Below are 22,165 nucleotides of genomic sequence, written 5' to 3'. Positions count from 1 at the left end.
AAGGCTGCCAACTGCACTCAGAGACTTCAGGCTGGGGAATCCAGGTCTTGGAAGGTTAATGTAAAAGATGTAAAAGATAAACTGCATTATTTTCTAACTCATTAAACTACTGCATCACTTTTAGACTCTGGCAAACCCAGTCGTGCCCCCTTGAACCTGGATGGTTTAGGAGTGTCCCCCCCCCCCTTTTTAACGTACTGGTCACATGTCACCGCTCCGCTTTCCGCCCCATCCTCGCAAATTGAGCGCTGTGTCTTTAAGGGGGAAGCACGGAGGTGTCCGTGCAGGACAAAATGTCTGCGGGGATCCTGGAGGGGGATCTTCGCTCCCAGACTGCCAGCCAGCGTCCGGCGCCCGCCGCCCTGCGGGCTGATGGGGTGAGTGTGGGCCGCGGGAATGGCGGACGCGCGGCGGGCCGGGGCGCGAGGCTGGCGCGCGGAGGCCGTGGGATGCGGCGAAGTGAGCCCGGGGCTGGTTCCGGAGATCCCGCCCGGGACTCCTGGGACTGGGTCAGGGTCGGGACCGCAGTGAAGTCAGCGAGCCGCAGCCCCGCAGCCTCGCAGCCCGGTGTTGTTACAGCCTCCCTTTGCGCCGGGTGCGGGACTTGCTTTGGCCATTGTCAGTTATCGCTGTTGCAAAAGATGCATTTAGACCCGGGTTGCTGCGTAAAGGCCCTGTTTGACTTCTGTCGGCACCTCGTTTTTGTCCCTCCCCTAAAGTGGCCCCTCAAAAAAGTTATTCGGGAATCTAGAAAATCATCGCCGCCTTCCTGCTCCCTCTTTATTTAAGTTGCCTTATTGCAGTCTGACTTTTAACAATACAAGTGGTTGGGTCCTTCGTCGTGGGCTCTTTCTTTCATCGGAACTTTCTTAATGTTTCTTTCCCACCTTGGGGGGCGGGGAGGAACCAAATGCCAGCCAGATGCTCAAACCGGAGCCCCTCCCCGCCCCTACGGTGCTCAAACAAAAGAATTTTCCGATCCCTTCGGAGCATACAGGAGCCGTTTGCTATAGTTTACACTAACCGAATGCCCCAAGCTTATCAAGCAGTTATTTTTCCCTCCTTGAAAGAAAAAAATAAGTACCTGCCACAATTTGAACTTCTGATTAGCAAAGACTACAAAGACACGGTGTTTAAGAGAAACCGTTGTAGAAATAGTTTAATAAATGGACGAAATTATGGTAATTATTTTGTACACTTTTTAATAATGTATTATTTGTACATCTTCTGTAGTCAAAAATAGCTTGAGGCAACTGACAATAAAAAGTATAAAAAAATTATTAAAACAATGTATACCAAGGGCAAGAGCCAAACTAGATAATTTTCAATTAAAAAACTATCTTTGAGTTACAAGGGGTTTCCAAGTAGGGTAGCTTTAAATCCCTCTAATTCATATTAGATTATGTATTTTTACAAGGTAAAATAGATCACCACCCTCTTTTTAGGAACCAATGTGTTAAATAAAGTAACGTGGGCCTGAAACAGAGGTCCACTTCATGGCATAGTGCTTTACCATTTTCACTCAAAAATGCGTTACTAGAGAAAAGTGCATCTCAGCCTTTTAGCTAATGACAGAAGTATCTAAGAGTTTGGCTTATGATATTTATGGAACACGTCGGACCCACCAGGTAATTTGGCTGTGGGTCCAGTAAATTTCTTATAGTCCACATGTAACTTTTTTCTAAAAATGTTCACACTTAAGCCTTTATTCCCTGAGAGTGTTGGGCACCTGTAACCTGAGGATGTGCCCAGGTATCCACATTTGCCAGTTTGGAAGCATTTTGCCTTTAACTTCATCTCCACCTTCAGTGGTAATTCTAGACTAGTAATTTGTCTAATTATCTGGATCTGCTTATCAGTAGGTTACTGTATAGCCAAAACCAAACCAAACCTATTGCCATGGATTCGATTCTGATTCATAGCAACCCTATAGGACAGAGTAGAACTTCCCCATATGGTTTCCAAGGCTGTAGATTTTTTTTATCTTTATTGTGCTTTAAATGAAAGTTTACAAATCAGGTCAGTCTCTCATACAAAAATTTATATACACCTTGCTATATACTCCTAATTGCTCTCCCCCTAATAAGCTAGCACACTCCTTCCCTCCACTGTCTATTTTCATGTCCATTCCACCACCTTCTGACCCCCTCTGCCCTCTCATCTCCCCTGCAGATAGAAGATACCAACATAGTCTCATGTGTCTACTTGATCCAAGAAGCTCATTCTTCACCAGTATCATTTTCTATCCTGTTGTCCAGTCCAATCCCTGACTGAAGAGTTGGCTTTGGGAATAGTTCCTGTCTTGGGGTAACAGAAGGTCTGGAGACCATGACCACTGGGGTCCTTCTAGTCTCAGTCAGACAATTAAGTCTGGTCTTTTTACAAAAATTTGGGGTCTGCATCCCACTGTTCTCCTGCTCCCTCAGGGGTTCTGTGTTGTGTTCCCTGTCAGGGCCGTCGTCGGCTGTAGCAGGGCACCATCTAGTTCTTCTGGTCTCAGGTCGGTGTAGTCTCTGGTTAAGGCCGTAGATCTTTATGAATGCAGACTGCCACATCTTTCTCCTGTGGAAAGCCGGTGTGTTATTTTTGGTTAGCAGCCAAGTACATTAACCACTGGGCCACCAGGGCTCCTCTACTACATGGCAGAAAACTAATATTTCAACAGAGATGGGCCAATAATAAATGAATGAATTGTGGTTTCCTTGATACTTCAGTTGTCAAAGCTAATTATTTGTTTTAATTAATATATTCTGCTTTAAGTAAAGTCACTAGGGTTGATATAAATGAAAATGTTTTTACTGTTTCCACATAAGGCTGTGTGAATTTCTCACCTAAGATCCAGGCTCAACCAATTCATAAAACTCTGCTGAGCTATTCCAAATAAAGTGATATGGGAGGATAAATAAAACTGTAATTCATTTATTTTTTCCTTTTGAGACCATGACCCGGTTCTTTGGTCTTTAGCCCCGCCTGTTGTTTTTCATGTGTAAGTGGTTGTTACATGCCCTGGTGTTGATTCTAACTCAGCATCCCTATGTGACGGAGTAGAACTCCCCCATAGGGTTTCCTAGAGTATAATTTTTACCGGATCAAATTGCCAGGTCTTTCTCCCATGCAGCTGCTAGGTAGGTTCAAACCACCAACCTTTCAGTTAGGAGCTGAGTGCTTAACTATTGCACCACCAGGGTTACTTTTAATGTGTATAAGCATAAGTATAAAATAATAAAATTAACTTTTGTAGGTTGTTTATGGGGGAATCTCACTGTTAAAGCCCTTCCTGGTGTGTACGCACATATTCACACGAATTATTCAGTCAGGTTTTGATCTCTTCTTTATTCTCTGTATTGGTGTTCGAGGAGATCACATTGAGGAATCTGGGTTTATTCTGATAGGTTATTAGAAGGACAGAACTTCTTCAGGTAGGGACTCAAATACAGAGGTAATTAATGTGAATTTATTATTATCTTCCATAGGATTAGACTGCTTATTACTCCTTCCAGATAATGGATAAACCCAAAAACCAAACCTACTGCCGTGGAGTCGAGTCTGACTCGTAGCAACCCCTTAGGGTTTCTAAGGCTGTGAATCTTTACAGAAGCAGACTGCCACATCTTTCTGCCGTGGAGCGGCTGGTGGGTTTGAACTGCCAACCTCTTGGTTAGCAACCAAGCGCTTTAACCCCTGCACTAGCAGGGCTCCTTCCAGATAATGGATACTGGGATAAAACTGAGCCTTAGGAGTGTTCAGAGGCACAGCACCAACAATAGTGCCCCTCCCCGCCCATGAAATATTTAACTGCTACATTTGTTTTTTCCCCTCTGAAATTTGACTGAAAATTGTCTACCATTAAAGGAATTTCATGATAGCAGTCCTTTCATTTAGCTTCAAGAAATTTTACTGTAAAATATGACTCGGAAGCCAAGTTATACAACTGAATGATTGGAACCTGATTTATTTGGCTGAGGCACTAGCGGTAATGTGTTGTGATGGACAACACGATGAACGTTATACTCTGCAGAGCAGGGCAGGAAAGGGCTGCCGAAGGAATGTCCCAGGGACATGAACGGCATGAACGTTTGCATGAGGGCCCCTGAGGCCTCCGTGTCAAAGAGCTTTGCCTTTGCTGAAAACTTCCGCAGTGTAGATACCTGTAGTGGAATTCACTCGAAAGCATGAACACTGATCTGACAGTTACCCTGGTGAGTGGCGCAAATGGTTAAGTGCTCGGCTGCTAGGTTCGAATCTACCTAGAAGTGCCTCAGAAGAAAGGCCTGGCAATCTGCTTCCAAAAAATCAGCCATTGAAAACCCTGTGGAGCACAGTTCTGCTCTGACACACGTGGGGTCACCATGAGTTGGAATTGACTCATGGTCATCTCACAGCAACTGGTTTTGTTTTGATTCTTTAAAATCAGAATTATTCTTGGAAGCATCTTTTTCCCCACCAGAGCTGGCAGGCTGTGAGCTTCCTGAGGGCAGGGACTGTGTGGTGTTCCTCTTTGAAGCCTCAGAAGCAAGCACACGCCTGACCCCGAGCAGGTGCACAAGGGGCATGTGAACGCAAGAGTGGATGAAGTAAATGGATGTAAGCCAATGTATCGTGTTTATTGGCACCTTTCTGGTGCTTTAAAAAAATGTTTAACACGAAATTAAGGGAGCTCTAATTTTTCATTTTCTTCTGCCAACCAGGCAGTTGATGGATGTGTTTTCATTGTGCATTTGCTAAGAGAAAAATGCATGTCACAGGGTCCCAGCTAACTAGACCTCCCCATCATCCTCTTTTACCTGAATGATGAGCAATCCATTTTGCATCAGGGTCAATTTAGGAAGTGAAAATAAATTTGGGAAGGAAGAGGTGGACCTGTAATTGTTTGCTTTTTTGCATTCAAAAATCCCCAAGGGGATTCTTCCAACTTAGATTACCTGTGGTATTGAATAATAGAATGTCAAGGAGAAAAATAGCACTGCCTTTTAGCCACTAAAATCTTAATCTCGGCCTGTTTGAGCAATAAATACCAGTAGCTTCTTCTTTGTTCGTGCTTTGAATTTATATAGCACTGGAGAGTCCAACGGTGAGATCATTTGCATTTTCTGATTTCAGCCACCTGCTTAAGGAAAATAATAATTTCCCTTTACAGATGGGGAGATTGAGACTTGGGTGAGCTGGGTATAAGAAAGGTAGAGTCAGGCTCATTTAATGCAGCATCCCCTGAATGCCTGCCCTCTGCAGGCAGATAAATGAGATGCATTCCTCTCCCATCATGCCCTCCACCTCCTGTGGATACAGAAACGCCTTCTGCTTGGCCAGGGCATGGTGAACCACCTGACAGTGAACAACCCCACCCACTGGTTTCCCTAAAGGCCCATGGCAGCGTACTATGAATGCAGATCTCCTAGTGGCCCAGTGATGGGCTTCTCCACAGGACTGTCCCCTCCACCCTCCCCAGCCTCCATAGTTAAGGCTGGCCTAGCTCTGCCTAAGCTCACGTCCTGAGGATCCAAGGATTGTTTTTTTTTTTTTTTTAATTATTTTTTATTTATATATAGACCCTGAGGTATACATACTCTACTTAAATACATACACATGATCACATGCAGACTTGCTGAGCAACCTTTTTTCTTTTTTTCTCTTCTTTCTCTTCTCCCTCTTTTCACATCATCTATGACCTCCTTCAACCCACTGTGTCTCCTTCCTTATTTTTCTTTATACATAGGTAGATAGCTAGAGCTTCTATACAGATCTGTATATCGATTAATGCTAATGAGATCATATTATACACACTTCTCCACATCTTTTCTTCCTCTACAGTTCCTCTAGATCTTCTGGCAGAGCTCCAATCCATCCTTTTTAATGGCTGCATAATATTCCCTAGTGTGGATGTACATAATTTATTCAGCTATTCTCCTGAGAGGCATCCCCTTATTTCCAGTTTTTAGATAATGCTCAAATAAACATCCTAATACATATGACCTCACATATCGGTATTTTCAGTGCTATAGAATAGATTCCCAGGCGTGGAATCTCTGATTATATGTGTTTTTAATGAATAGAAATTGCTAGGTTGCTTTCCTAAAAGGCTGAAACCCTTCACATCTTCACTAGTAATGCACGTGTGTACTCTTTTCTCTGCATCCCCTCAAGCATTGGCTACTAGAGCTCTTCATTTTTGTTAGTGCGATGGATGTAAAGTGATACCTTATCGTTACTTTGACAGCATTCCCCTGAATATAAGCTATGCTCTACAGCTTTTCATATGTTTCCTGGCCATTTGGCTTTGCTCTTACCTCGTTTGTATACTCATATTTCTTGCCTGTTTTCCTATTTTTTTTTTTTTTCTTGTCAGTTTGTAAGAGCTCTTTGTGTATTACAGTCGTGGCTAAGGATTCTAAAGAGGCTTCTCTTCCATGTCAAGGTGGTTGAATCGAAGGCTTCTCTTCCAGTCCTCTGTTCTGTAGGGAAGGTTAAATGAGCTCAGCACAGCTAGGCAGACTGGTGTGACCTGTGGCCAAGACTGCTGGCCACTCTTTAGATATTGAGTCTTCCCAGAATCACAGAAGATTGTGTTGAGCCCGATTGCACTGTGTGTGTGGAGGACTGAGAAGGTGAGGCAGTTCTGTACCATGCTGCCATCCACTGGTTAAGACCTCCCAGAGCATAGAGCTGCCAGGGCAGAGGATGTCCCTCTGTGCCCTCAGAGGGGCAGCGCTGTGCTGGCCAACATTTGTGGCTGCTTCTCCGTGGCTCAGATGAGAATTTCCACTAAGTTTCAAGGATCGTTGTTGTTAGTTGCTATCGAGTTGGCTCCAACTCATTGCAACCTTATATATGACAGAAAGATACATTGCCCTGTCCTACACACCGTCACCATCGCTCATATGTTTGAGCCTGTTGTTGCAGCCACAGTGTCAATCCATCTCATGGAAGGTTTCCCTCATTTTCGCGGACTGTCTCCTTTGCCAACTGTGATGTCCTTCTCCAGCGATTGGACCCTCCTGATGATGTACGTGTCCAGAGTAAGCAAGACAGAGTTTCATTATCCTTGTTTCTAAGGAGCATTCTGGCTATACTTCCTCCAAATCCGATTTGTTCCTTCTTCTGGCAGTCCCTGGTATGTTCACTATTCTTCATCAGTGCTGCAATTCAAATGTGTCAATTCTCCTTCCACCTTCCTCTTTCATTGTCCAACTTTTGCATGCATGTGAGGCAATCGAAAAGACCATGGCTGAAACCTGTCCACCATGGGTGACCCTGCTGGTATTTGAAATACCAGTGGGTTGGCTTCCAGCATCACAGCAACACACAAGCTGAGACAGATAGGATTAACTGTGCTGGTGGAACAAAAGAGCTGCTTAAAGATTGCCATCTAGAAGTTGGGTAAACAGGAACCACACCCTGTCAACATGAGATAAGGTTAAAAAAAACCTGTGAATTACTATCTCCTTCTTAGTGTTTTTCTAGTCCCTTCCCCTTTTACAGGCTCCCACATGTGCAGAAGAACAAAGCGTGACCACTGTTTAACCTTCCTTAGCCCTCCGAAGATGGTGACGTAGTGTCAAAGATCAATGCGCTTGCGCTATATCCCATAGTAAGTGATGCCAAGGGCTGCGGAGAGGACTCCAACTTGAATATCAGTGGGTTCCATCTTGGATTGCAGATGCAAGCGCAACCTAATTAGCATGCACCACGTTTCTGAGAAGTACCCACCCCTTGAAGGAAGCCCACTAAATATTCATTACTCTGTTGTCTCCTCCGAACCCATATAAGCCCTAGCCTTGCTTCCCTTTCTGAGTCAGCCTTTTGGAGAGGCTTAGTCCCCCACTGACTCCTTTTGCTTGACTCAAGCAAAATAAAGCTTGCTAAAGATAAAGTTTGTCTTTCACATGTATTCTTACTCAGGAAAAGACAAGGACCCTTTGTGTCAGACTGGCGATTGGTAACAAAGCCACCATAGTATGACAAACTAATAGATGGTGTAAGTCTCAAGGATTAAGACATCAAAATCAGTGCTTCTCACCCTCATTTCTACCTTATCTCTTATCACTGATGGCATTCAGGTGGGTGACACTCCCCTGGGTATACCCAGATTTTTAAAAAAAAAATCCAGTGACATCTTGCAGGGAGGTAAAGCCTGACAGTAGCTGGTCACCTCTGGCACTGTTAGGGGCCCATTGTTATGGATTGAATTGTGTCCCCCAAGAAATATGTGTCAGCTTGGTTAGGCCATGATTCCCAGTATTGTGTGGTTGTCCTCCATTTTGTGATTGTAATTTTATGTTAAGAGGATTAGGGTGGGTTTGTAACACCACCCTTACTCAGGTCATCTCCCTGATCCAATGTGAAGGGAGTTTCCATAGGGTGTGGCCTATACCACCTTTTCTGTCTCAAGAGATAAAAGGAAAGGGAAGCTAGCAGAGAGTTGGGGACCTCATACCACCAACAAAGCAGCAGCAGGAACAGAGCATGTCCTTTGGACACGGGGCCCCTGTGCCTGAGAAGCTCCTTGACAAGGGGAGGATCGAGGACAAGGACTTTCCTCCAGAGCTGACACAGAGAGAAAGCCTTCCCCTGGAGCTGATGCCCTGAATTTGGACTTGTAACCTACTAGACTGTGAGAGAATAAACTTCTCTTTGTTAAAGCCATCCACTTGTGGTTTTTCTGTTATGGCCGCACTAGATGACTAAGACACTGATTAATAGTGATTAATTACTCTCAGACTTTGGCATAGGTAAGAGAATCTGCAGGTTAAATGCAAATTTTAACCCCTAACTCAAGAAGGCGTATCAGAATGCAGAGCAATAGCTTGATATTGTAGGAAAACTTTAAATCTCTTTTAATTTATAAAATAATTTGCAGGGATTCATTATGCTATTCTCCCCACTTATGTGTATGTCCAGTAGTAATAATGGTAATAATAAAGTTATGTAGAAGAAGTTTTAGGTAAAGCTAAATAATGAAAATATTTCTCAGGCCAAAATCTTGTTCTATATTTGTTGCCGTTGTTAGGTGCTGTCGAGCCAGTTCTGATTCATAGCAACCCTGTGTACAACAGAATGAAACCCTGCCCGGTCCTGTGCCATGCTCACACCCTGCTATGCTTGAGCCCATTGTTGCAGCCACTGTGTCAGTCTATCTTGTTGAGGGTCTTCCTCTTTTTTGCTGACTCTCCCCTTTACCAAGCATGATGTCCTTCTCCAGGGACTGATCCCTCCTGATAACATGTCCAGAGTATCTGAGACAAGGTCTCACCATCCTTGCTTCTAGGGAGCATTCTCACTGTACTTCTTCCAAGACAGATTTGTTAGCTTTTCAGGAAGTTCATGGTATATTCAATATTCTTCAAAGGTGCCAATTCTTCTTCAGTCTTTCCTTATTCATTGTGCAGCTTTCACATGCATATGAGGCAATAGAAAATATCGTGGTTTGGGTCAGATGCACCTTAGCCCTCAAAGAGACATCCTTGCTTTTCAACACTTTAAAGAGATCTTTTGCAGCAGATTTGCCCAGTGCAATACATCATTTGATTTCTTGACTGCTGCTTCCACGGGCATTGAGTGTGGATCCAAGTAAAATAAAATCCTTGACAACGTCAGTCTTTTCTCTGATTATCATAATATCCCTTATTGGTCCAATTGTGAGGATTTTTGTTTTCTTTATGTTGAAGCGTAAGCCATACTGAACTCCAGGTCTTTGCATATTCCGTTATAATACTCTTTTTGAGCTGCCCTTTGAAATACTCTGTTCAGATCTTTTACTTAATCATTTCTTCCGTTCGCTTTAGCAACTCAATGTTCAAGAGCAAGCTTCAGAGTCTCTTCTGACATCCATTTTGGTCTTTTCTTTCTTTCCTGTCTTTTTAATGACTTCTTGCTTTCTTCATGTGTGATGTCCTTGATGTCATTTCACAACTTGTCTGGTCTTTGGTCATTAGTGTTCCATGCTCAAATCTATTCTCGAGATGGTCTCTACATTCATCTAGGATATACTCAAGGTCAGTCAGATTGTCGTACTGTGGCAATTTTTGTGTTACTGTGATTCTGGAAGCTATGCCACCAGCATTTCAAATACCAGCAGGGTTACCCATGGTAGACAGGTTTCAGCGGAGCTTCCATACTAAGACAGACTAGGAAGAAAAACTTGGTGTTCTAATTCTGAAAACAATTGGCCAGTGAAAACCTTATGAATAGCAGCAGAACATATAGTGCCGGAAGATGAGCCCTCAGATAGAAGGCACTCAAAATATGACTGGGGAAGAGCTGCCTCCTCAAAGTAGAGTCACCCTTAATGATGTGGATGGAGTAAAGCTTTCTGGACCTTCTTTTGCTGAGGTGACACAACTCAAATGGGAAGAAATAGCTGCAAACATCCATTAATCACGGGCACATGGAATGTATGAACTATGAATCTAGGAGAATTGGAAGTCGTCAAAAATGAAATAGATCACATAAAGATCAATATCCCAGGCATTACTGAGCTGAAATGGACTGGTATTGGCCATTTTCAATCAGACGGTCATATGGTCTACTATGCCAGGAATGACACATTTAAGGGGAATGGCGTCACATTCATTGTTAAAAAGAACATTTCAAGATCTATCCTGAAGTACAATGCTGCCAGTGATAGGATAATATCCATATGCCTACAAGGAAGACTTGTAATTTGAATATTATTCAAATTTACACACCAACCACTAAGGCCAAAGACGAGGACATTGAAGATTTTCACTACTGTCTGCAGTCTGAAGTTGATCAAACATCCAATCAAGATGCATTAATAATTGTAATTGAATGGGAGCCCAGGTGGTTAAGAGCTTGGCTGCTAACCAAAAGGTCAGCAGTTTAAATCCACCAGCCGCTCCTTGGAAACACTGTGGGGCAGTTCTACTCTGTCCTGTAGGGTCACTATGAGTCGGAACTGACTTGAGGGCACCTAACAACAACAGAATGAGAAAGTTGGAAACAAAGAACAATCTATAGTTGGAAAATACGGACGTGATGATAGAAATGATGCTGGAGATCACATGATAGAATTTTACAAGACCAACAATTTCTTCACTGCAAATACCTTTTTTCAACAACATAAACAGCTGTTATACACGTGGACCTCTCCAGATGGAATACAGAGGAATCAAATCAACTGTATCTGTGAAAACAGACAATGGAGCAGCTCAATATCATCAGCCAGACAAGGCCAGGGGCTGACTGTGGAACAGACCATCAGTTGCTCATATACAAGTTCAAGGTGAAGCTGAAGAAAATGAAAACAAGTCCATGGGAACCAAAGTATGACCTTGAGTTTTGTATTTATTAACCATTAAAAAAACAAATTATCCTTGAAAGTAGTCTGTAACCTCTTCTACCTTTCACTTTTGGGACGTTAGTGATTTTATAAATATCTTGGAGCAATGTAGCTTTTAATTTCTAAAGCTCCTTTGTACTAATTGGTCATCATGAATAACCATATTCAAAATAATGCCTATAATATTAGCTGATATATAAATAGCCATTTCTTTTGTTAGACGAGACCTGGAACTTGTCTCTTTTGATATTCTGATAGATTCATTATCTTTTTTTTTTTTTTTAATTCTAAATGTGAGAGATGTATTACATGTCATACCTGATCCTGAATGGACTTGCTTGGTAGGAAAAGAGAATAATTAGGCTTAGAAAATTGTAGTGCACCTGTAATAAGACTATTAGCAGTCAAATTAAAAGCTTATACTAAATGTGACTATTATTATAGCAAACTATTTTCCCAGTTCTCATCTTTGTTTTCAGTCATTTCAGGTACATTTAACAAGAGAGATTCTGGAACTCTCATTTCTGCTACTCCTGGTTCAAAGCCTGACGGTATGAGTGGATATTGGCTATCTCACTGTGCATCGCTCTCCAAACTTGAACTTGATTTGCCCCTCAAGATAAGTTCTCAGCAGAACCCCAGGGGTCTGTCGTGTGTTCTCTTCTTATTTTTAAAGTTTCAAAGTAAATTTGTCTAGAATCACACCTTTGATGCTTTGTGAACTTATTTCCTCAACAATAAACTTCATCTTTTTCTACCCCCACTTCCTTAATAGGTTATTGCTGTGGAGAAAGGTTTTCCTGATAGGAAAGGCAGGAAGGAGGGTCATTGCATTGCATTTGGATCCCTTTACATGGATGGACATTTTGTTGGACGATGCAAGAAGCTATTGCTTTTCTTTAATTTTCTTCCTTCTTTAAAAGTATGACCAAGCTTTGAATCTTGCAGATATATGTTGTTGTTGTTATGTGCCATAGAGTTGATTCCAACTCACGGCAACCCTATATGACAGGTAGGACTGCTCTACAGGGTTTCCTAGGCTGCAGTGTTTATGGGAGCAAATTGCCAGGTCTTTTCTCCCACGGAGCTGCTGGTTGGTTTGAACTGCCAACCTTTTGATTAGCACCTGAGCACTTAACGTTTGTGCCACCAGGGCACCTTTGCAAATATGTACCTACTGCTGCCTAGTCGATTCTCAAAGTGACCCCCGTAGAGTTTCCAAGGCTGTAAATAGCTATGAAAGCAGACTGCCACTTCTTTCTCCTGATGAGCGGCTGGTGGTTTTCGAACCACCGACCTTTCGGTTTCCAGTTGAGCACCTTAACCACTGAACCACCAGGACTTCTTTGCAAATATATAGAGGGGACCATTTAGTTGGGATGAGCAATTAAAAAAAACCAAAAACTAATTTTATTTATTTTATGGCTTGGGAGCCTATGAAAGGCTCGGAAAAAATGCAGATCAGGAGGACATGGCGGTAGTCAGTATTTCTGGTATTTCTCTTTAAGGTTGTTTAACGGAAGGAGTTGTATCAATGTCTGTCCTGTGAATTTGCTCCTAGCACTGCTGATGGTTCTTCAGAGCTCAGAGGTCATACTGCAGTGTTTCTATCCTGGGAATACGGTTGGTTGCAAGCTGGGAGGCAATGACACGGACCCCAAGGCCCTCGGGATGTGGCCCACCATTTAGTTTAAAGGTAAAAGTTGAGAAAGCTGCTTTGTATGTTGCTGTTTCCAAAGTCTGCATACTTTTAGCATCTGAGTGGCTGTTAGTACTGCTGATTTTCTCATAGGCTCGTTGCTTTATAATCATCAAAACCAAAGATATTTTCATCTTGAAAAAAGTAGTCATTGTTTTTAAAAGGCTGTTCACCATAGATCCTTCACCCCCTAAACTTAAAGAAACAATTTTTCACCCTCAAAACTTTATTTCCTAATCATTTCCAAAGTTTGCTTTGAAATTCCCAAAGAAGAATACAAAAGGGAACCTTACTCTCTGTGAAGAAAAGACAATACCAAAAAAACCCCAAACCAAACCTGTTGCTGTGGAGTGGATTCCAACTCCTAGCCCCGATAGACTTTAAAACGAGTGAAGGAGGCCAGGGAAAAGCACTACGTATGTATCTGTAGCACTTATTGAAGTAAGTGCTTACTTAGCTGGTTATTTCTATTCAAGGAGCTTAGCTTTCCATTTTTAGTGTAAGTACTTGTTAGCTGAAGACCTTATTTAGGCTAGACATGAAAAATTTTTTTTCTCAGAAATCAACAATAATAGTGAATATTAAGGAGAAAGCAACTCAGGCCTCTACCCAAGCTAACCACAGGATTTGTGTCTGTAATCAAAGGCGGGCATGGTTTCTTCATAGGCTAACTACAGTCAAAAAGTTACACAGATACAGTGAACTCTGTGAGAACTAGGACTCCATGGGACCGCCTTATTTTTCCGGGTTTTGCAAGTTTTCTGCCTTTGACAGGGCAGTCTTAGCACTTTTGTATCGCTCATTTTCGTGGCAAGTATTTGAGTTTTCCTTCTCTGATGGGTTTCCACCTTACACAGGTTCTGGCTTTCCAGGGTTTTACTCTCTCTCTCTCTCTCTCTCGGTGTGTGTGTGTGTGTGTGTACACACATATGCGTATATACATATAATAGTTTTTTTTTTTTTCTCCCTCCGGATGAAGACGCCGCAGAAAGAATGAGGAGTGAGGAGCTGGTGGTCAGCATGGAAGAGACCTGCGGGCCGGACGGTGCTGCAGCACAGGGCCTGGCGCCTCCCGGCCGCCTGGGGGCGCCATACTCCGAGGCATGGGGGTACTTTCATCTGGCCCCCGCGCGCCCTGGGCACGCGTCGGGCCACTGGGCCACCTGCCGGCTCTGCGGAGAACAGGTGAGGTGCAGCCCCGGCTTCCACGCGGGGACCCCGGCGCTGTGGAAGCACCTGAAGAGCGCCCACTGGCGGGAGCTGGAGAAGAGCAGCACCCGCCGCGAGCCGCCCGCCGTACCACCCTGCCCGCAGCCGCCCGCCGCCCCCGCCGCGGCCGCCGAGGGCGACTGGGCGCGTCTGTTGGAGCAGATGGGCACGCTGGCCTTCCGCGCCAGCCGGCGGGAGCGGGAGCTGGAGCGGCGCGAGGCGGCCGTGGAGCAGGGCGAGCGAGCCCTGGAGCGGCGGCGGAGGGCGCTGCAGGAGGAGGAGCGCGCGGTGGCCCAGGCGCGGCGGGAGCTGCAGGCCGAGCAGGAGGCGCTGCAGGCGCGGCTGCGGGAAGTGAGTCGCCGGGAATGCGCTTTGGGCCTGGCCCCAGCTCCGCTGCAGACTCCACTCAAAGAGGAACTGGACGGGGAGAAGGACGACTACATCATTACCAAGGTTCTCCTGTAGAGGTAGGTCACAACCAGCACTCCGTGCCAGCGCTGTTCCAAGGATGGTCCTTACCTGCGTCTCCGGCATCACCCAGGAGCAGAACTTGAGGCTCCGCTGCACTTCTCCTGAATCAGAATCTCCAAATGTGGGGCCGTCTCGGTGTGATGCCCTTGGGAAGCCAGAGCAGAAGGAAAACTCTCTTCCTCTCTCTAGTCACCTGTGGGTGCCTGCGCGCCTAACCTCCAGCAGCCTCCTTTGGTGTTGCCATTTAGTAAGTGTACTTGTAGAGGGTGGAGTGGCTCGCAAGGGAGACCCATCCTCTGACTGCCTTTGGGAATGAGAGCTCCTGTAGTCCCGAAGAATCTGGATAATTTAGGGCCTTGCACTTGGTGACTTTTGAAGGGCAGAAGCGTCTTTATGCACCAAAGACTGTTACACACCGTGTGCCTACTATACACAAGCCAGGTCAGCCCAGGGTGGAGGGTGCTTAGCAATGAGGACAAAACTTGGACCTGGAACCTTAAGGGGGGGTGGGGGGAGAGGAAGCTCTACTCATTTCCTAGTGCATAATTTTTGTGCATCACCAAGCCTGGAAAAAGAGACCATTAGTTTCCATGACTGTTCTTTACCCTTTATTTCTAATCTCATTTTTCCTCACTCTCCCAGTGCAGACTCTTTTGAAGAATCCCCCCAGCAAATAGCAGGCCAGTGTCACCTGGCCATCTTCTTTCCTGTTTTAGACCCTATGACAGCTATTGTACATTTCCCCACTTCTTAACACGTCCTGCAAAATACGACCTCATGCCTGTGTTGCTAGGAAGATCGGTTCCTTCCCCATGTGTCTTTACAGCCCTCACTTTTGGGGCAAAGGAGAAAGCACTCCTCCTATCCAAGTCCACCTTTTCCTCTCATGTTTTCATCCCATTCCTCTTCTACCTTTACTGGGCCTTTGCTCCATTAGATATTTCTCCTTTCCTCTCATTCCCTCACTTTGCCCAGAATTTTTTTCTTAGCAATACTCAGTCTTCCTTGCTCTGAAACGACGACTCTTGAAGCCTGGATACTTCAGCTGAACATCACCTATAAGGTCTAGTGGTCTTTGCTGCCCACACTTCCCATTTTACTTACTCCCTCACTCTGCAGTCAGGTTATCACCCTATACTCGGTTCTTAAGAAACCACCACAATCTCCCAGTCACCAAATATGATTTATTTTTAGGCTTCATTTTGCTTAATCTTTTTAATTGCTCAGTGTTTTTTTCCCCTATTTATTTTGTTTTTGTTGAAAACAAAAGATACACCAATTCAGCAGTTTCTACATGTACCATTTAGTGGCATTGATTACATCCTTTGAGTTGTGCGACCATTCTCACCGTCCTTTTCTGAGTTGTTCCTCCCTCATTAATATAAACTCACTGCCCCCTAAGGTTCTTATCTAATCTTTCAAGTTGCTGTTGTCAGTTTGATTCCATATAGATCTTAAAAGGACATAATGCCCAAGGCAGACATTTTTTATTAGTTAAGCTAAACTATTGTTTGCTTTTAAGAAGACTCTGGGAGATATTTTTGGCTTAACGTTTAAATATTATCTCAGGGTAGTAGTTTCAGGGGTTCATCCAGCCTCCATGGCTCCAGAAATTCTGGATTCCATGAGAATTTGAAATTCTGTCCTCTATTTTTCCCCTTTTGTTCAGGATTCATCTATGGAATCTTGGATCAGAATTTCAGTAATGGCAGTTGGGCAACATCCAGTTCTTCTGGTCTCATGGCAAAGGTGGCAGCTGTTCATGGAGGCCACTAGCCACACATTCCATATCCTCCTCCTGTTCCTGACTTTCTTTCTTCCACTATTGCTCCAAGTGAATAGAGACCTTGTATGGCCACTTCCAAGCTTTTAAGACCCCAGGCACTATACAATGAACTAGGAGATAGAACAGAAGCACTAAACACATTATTAGGCCAGTTAACTGGGGTATCTCATGAAACCATGATCTATACCTCCAAACCAAGGAACCAAATCCCATGAATTATTTGGTTGTACATAAGCAGACTCAGCAGCTACTCTTTTCTTTTTTTTGTCATTGTTGTAAATATATCTAACACAACTTTTGCCAGCTGAACTTTTTACAGGTGTATGACTTCCTGACAGCAATTACAATAATTGGCTGTGCAACCCTACCCTTAGTGTGATTTTTCTACCACTGTTAGCCCCCTTTTCCCCCTCCCCGCTGCCCCTGGTAACCACTGATCTCTTTGGTCTCTATATATTTGCCTAAGTGAGGTCATACAATCAATATTTGTCCTTTTGTGATTGGTTTACTTTGCTCACCATAATGTCTTTACGCTTCATTCATACTGTAGCATGTATCAAGACTTCAGTTCTCCTACTAGCTAAGTAGTATTCCATTGTATGTGGGTACCACATTTTGTTTATCCATTCATCTGTTGATGGGCATTTAGGTTGCTTCCACCTTTTGTTAATTTCTCCCTTCTTGAAATTTCCTCCCTTGGTTGGTGGAACTTGGTTTTGATCCAGAAATTTTCTTTTCCTGATGTAGGCTGGTTCCCAATTTCTCCTCAGGCCTCTTTTTTCCAATTTTTTCTATATTCAAAAATTTCAAACATCCAGAAAAAGGTGAAAGGCTAGTACAATGAATACCCACATATACCCTTCACCTAAATTGACCAACTGTTAACATTTTGCCATATTTACTTTTTCTTCCTTCCACCCCATATGTGCATATATTTTTTTCATAACACATGACCCTCTAATATTCTACAAAATCACGGTATAATTTTCATACCTAAAAATATATATAAATAATTCCCTAATAGTCTGTAACATAGAGTCTTTGATACAGAAGTCAAAATTCCCCAGTTGTCCCAAGAATGTCTTTTTTATTTTTAAACAAAGGCCAAGCAAGGTTCATACATTACTTCTGGCTATAACTTTTTAGCCTCTTTTACTCTAGCATATTGGGCTCAAACATAGCAGATGGTGAGGATGGTGCAGGACCGGACAGTGTTTTGTTCTGCCATACATAGGGTCCCCAGGGAGTTGAAACTGACTCAGTGGCACCTAACAACAGTCTAGAACACCCCACTATTTTTTTTTATCCCCATGACATTTTTTAAAGAGCCATGAGCAGCTGTCATACAGAATGTTCTATATCCTGGATTTGTCTGGTTGTTTCCTCAGGCCACTTTCTACACTCTTGGCTCGTCTAGTCTGCCAGTGACTCCTAAATATCACCAGCCTTGAGTGTTCTCGCAGGTCACCTCCTGCATGCCAGTCCCCTGCTGCATGTCTCCACCTCTATCTGCACATGTGCCATGACAAATGGAAGGGCCAAATCTGTTCAGTGCCCCAGCCCCCCTAGCCCGATAACTAATACTTACTGGCACAAAATGTACTAGGCACCTGCTACATACAGACATATTATCTCACTTTGTTCTCACAGCAGCTCCATGGGGAGGTATTAATACCATGCCCACTTTACAGCTAAGAAAACTGAGATAGAAAAGGGTAAGTAGCTTGTACAAGATCACAGATGGTAAGTAGGGCCAGGATCCAAATCCAGTCTACCTCCAGTTGCCACACTCCGAGCTACAGCCTCCTGAGATCTCTGCTTCCCTTGTTAACTCAGTCACCACAGCTGACACGTGCTTCCTCCTAACTCCAATTCCAGTTAGTACCATTGGTGACATGAACATTTACTGAGCACCATGTGCCCAGTGCTGTACTAAATGCTTTACAAGAATAATTACATGCCACGAAGCCACCCAATCACATAGGTGCTATTATGCCCATTTTGTAGATGAAGAGACAAGCTCTGGGGAGTTGAGTAACATCTCCACAGCCACATGACTGCTAAGAGTGGGGTTTTTGAATCCCAGTTTGACTGAATCTGAAGCCCCTGTTCTTCTGAATCTATTTCTACAAAACACTGTATCTGTCTTCCTTCTGATGCCACCTGTCAAGCTCAGGCCCCTTTTATCATTCATCTGGGTCTGATCTCCCCATTCTTGTCTTTCCTTACCACTTAGCCAAAGGACGTGTCCTAAGCCAACATTGATTTTATCAATTACCTGCTCAAAAGCCCTTCAAGATCACCCAAGCTTTGGCTTTGCAGCCTGACATTCAAGGGTTCTCCACCACCATCACCCTGGTGCCATACAGGCTCTGTGTGCCAGCCAAATTGGACTCCTGGTTCTTCCTGACATGCTCTTGTCTTGGCACCTTTGTGCCTCTCTTCATCTTCCCTCCACTTAGAAAGCCACCCTCAAGCTCAGAGTAGCAAAAATCCTACCCATTTTTTGAACACAACAGAGAACCCCTGAGGGAGCAGGAGAGAAGTGGGATGCAGACCCCAAATTCTCCTAAGAACCAGACTTAATGGTCTGACTGAGACTAGAAGGACCCCAGTGGTCATGACCCCCAGACCTTCTGTTGGCCCAGGACAGGAACCATTCCCGAAGCCAACTCTTCAAACATGGATTGGACTGGGCAATGGGCTGGAGAGGGATGCTGGTAAGGAGTGAGCTTCTTGGATCAGGTGGACACTTGAGAGTATGTTGGCATCTCCTGCCTGGAGGGGAGATGAGAGGGTGGAGGGGGTTAGAAGCTGGCGAAATGGACAGGAAAAGAGAGAGTGGAGGGAGAGAGTGGGCTATCTCATTAGGGGGAGAGTAATTGGGAGTGTGTAGCAAGGTGTATATGGGTTTTTGTGTGAGAGGCTGACTTGATTTGTAAATTTTCACTTAAAGCACAATAAAAATTATACCAAAAAAAAAAAAAAAATCCTACCCATTTTTTAAGACCAAGCCCAAATTTGACTGCTGCATAAAGCTCTTTGATTCCTCCTCATGCAGAGGTAATTTCTTACTTCTGTGAACTCTCATAACACTTGGTATCTCACGATCCTTAAAATAAGCTTACAGCAGCTGTTTGGGTTCTTGTCTCACCTCATGAGACCCTGTGCACCCTGGAGTAGAATGGGAACTTACTCATCCTTCTGTCTCCCACAGTGCTTTGCATATAATAGATGCTCAATATCTGAGCCCTTGAAATGACTCATTAAGATTTTTTGCAAGCTAGTTTTTCTATAATTATTAATATAATTCTTCATTTAACAGAAAAAAATAGCTTAAAACATTTTTAAAGCTGTTTCATCAATAAAGATTTAACAAATGTCAGTTACGACTTGAATCCAACCAACTTCTTGAGCATGTCATTATCAAGAACGTTATTATTATTTTTTTTAAATTTTACAAGTAACCCAAATGTATTGCCCCAGTCTAGAAAAAACAGGAGGGGAGAATAAAATCCCAAAGTCCTGTGTCCTCTGTGTTAACATTTTAATTAATGTTCTTCTTTAGTCTTTTGAAATTTTTATTGTCGTTAGGTGCCGTCAAGTTGGTTCCGACTCATAGCAAACCTACATACAACAGAACGAAACAATACCTGGTCCTGTGCCGTCCTCACAATCGTTGTTATGCTTGAGCCCATTATTGCAATTACTGTGTCAATCCATCTCCTCGAGGGTCCTCCTCTTTTTCACTTACCCTCTACTATACCAAGCATGATGTCCTTCTCCAGGGACTGGTCCCTCCTGACAACGTGTCCAAAGTATGTGAGACAAAGTCTCACTATCCTTGCTTCTAAGGAACATTTCTTGTTATACTTCTTCCAAGACAAATTCGTTCATTCTTTTGGCAGCCTGTGGTATATTCAGTTATTCTTCACCAACACCACAATTCAAAGGCATCAATTCTTCTTCGGTTTTCCTTATTCATCGTCCACCTTTCCCATGCGTATGAGGCGGCTGAAAATACCATGGCTTGGGTCAGGCGCACTTTAGTCTTCAAGGTGACATCTTTGCTTTGTAACACTTTAAAGAGACCTTTTGCAGCAGATTTGCCCAGTGCAATGCGTCGTCTGATTTCTTGACTGCTGCTTCCATGGGTGTTGATTGTGGAGCCAAGTAAAATGAAATCTTTGACAACTTCAAATCTTTTCTCTGTTTATCATGATACAATTTTTACATTATTGTAAACATAGTATAAGGTTTTTTTCTATGTATTAAAATTTAGCTTTTCCATGTGGGTTTATATATTGGTATATAAGATCTAAATTTGGATTTCTGGAGGAAAAAACCCTGCAAATGTTCTTTTTCTGTTTCACCAATTGTTGTTAGAAACATTAAAGCACGGATTTATTTTCAGCGTCTCAGTCACTCCCCCAGGGAAGATGGCTGATGGGACACGAGTATCCTATGGACGGTGGGGGAGAACAGTCATCCTGAGTGTAAACTGAGTGCTGATCATGGGGGTTAAGGGAAGAGATTTTACTTTCTGTTTTATGCACTTTTACATTATTATAATTCTTTATGCCAAGCACAAATTACTTGTATAAAAAAATTAAGTCGGTTACATTTTGCAAGTGGGAAATCTTCAGCATTGGCATTCAGCTTTCTTAGTTAAATAAACAAAACATCCAACACAAGGACAAATATAATCCCCACTTCCAGAAAAGCCTAGAAAGTAGTGTAGCCCTTGTCCGGTTCTACGCCATCATTTCACAGATGGGGAAACTGGAAACCAGAGAGTGACTCATCCAAGGTCAGTCAGGAGATGACTATGGCAGGTCACCTGACTCCAGCCTTTCTCACAGATATTCTGGCTCTTTGGCCTTGTGGACTTCTGCTTGTACACCTGGCAAAGCACAAGGTCTACCGGGACCAGTCCGCTAGGCTGGAATCTGAAGTCAACTAAGCAGTGGGATTCAGCAGTGTAGAGGTCCATTCAGGGGTCTGAATCTGGCTACTCTGGCTGTGGCACAGTTTGCTCACAGCGGGTTGTCAGTGCCAACTGGTGACACGGATGACGAGCCTAGCTTACGTCAGCAGGGCTTCCCTTAGTTATGTGACTGGGCTTTCTGATAGAACCACCCTGGTGTTGCCTTGATAGCAATGGCCACAGTGGCAAGGTGGATGGCTGGAATTGGGATACAGACTATGCCTTGGAACTTAACTGCTTTGCTCCTGCCGTCACGTAATGGGATTGTTCGCTTCTTTAGGCTGAAATTTGGCAGGGAGGAGGGAGTGTGGGGAAAAAAGGGCAAAAACAACCAAACTTGAAATGGCTAGGGTCCTTTAAGCACCTAAGTTGTCATCCTTGGAGGCTAAAGAGAGAGGTTTGGTTTGAGTGGGAGCTCAGAAGCAGCCCCAAGGACCTGAGAGAGCAGGTTCCTTGGGAGGATTCCTGAGAGCTGCTGCAAACAAGCCACGAAGGTTTGCCAAATGATTATTGTTCACAATAAAAGTATTTTTTTTAATGAAACATGAATTTCATACCTAATTTGCCAAATGAGCAAATTTGCCAAATGAGCTGTTTTAGTCAAAATTCAGTATGACTTGTGACTATAAAGTATTCTGACAAATCTTACGAGCAAATATATCAGAATGTATCCATCAGGGAGTACTTTTCCCTTCAAGGTTAGTCACCTTGGAAGAC

General features: G+C 43.6%; 1 protein-coding gene and 1 non-coding gene across 2 annotated transcripts; both read left to right on the top strand.

Annotated features, from left to right (window-relative positions):
- The first annotated feature begins 260 nt into the window (after window positions 1-260).
- Window positions 261-22,146, top strand: ZBED3 (zinc finger BED-type containing 3). Its single transcript, XM_049866252.1, has 3 exons — window positions 261-377; window positions 12,858-12,992; window positions 13,975-22,146. Exon 3 carries the CDS (start codon window positions 13,989-13,991, stop codon window positions 14,667-14,669), a length of 681 nt encoding a protein of 226 aa, XP_049722209.1. The 5' UTR covers window positions 261-377; window positions 12,858-12,992; window positions 13,975-13,988; the 3' UTR covers window positions 14,670-22,146.
- LOC126070758 (small nucleolar RNA SNORA47) lies at window positions 6,588-6,724 on the top strand. The gene has a single exon (XR_007516281.1). It is a non-coding gene; the product is annotated as a small nucleolar RNA SNORA47 (small nucleolar RNA).
- Window positions 22,147-22,165: the final 19 nt, after the last annotated feature.

The sequence above is a fragment of the Elephas maximus genome, chromosome 2 (assembly GCF_024166365.1).
Source record: "Elephas maximus indicus isolate mEleMax1 chromosome 2, mEleMax1 primary haplotype, whole genome shotgun sequence".
Classification (NCBI taxonomy): domain Eukaryota; kingdom Metazoa; phylum Chordata; class Mammalia; order Proboscidea; family Elephantidae; genus Elephas; species Elephas maximus.
This window is presented reverse-complemented; position numbering and strand designations above follow the sequence as displayed.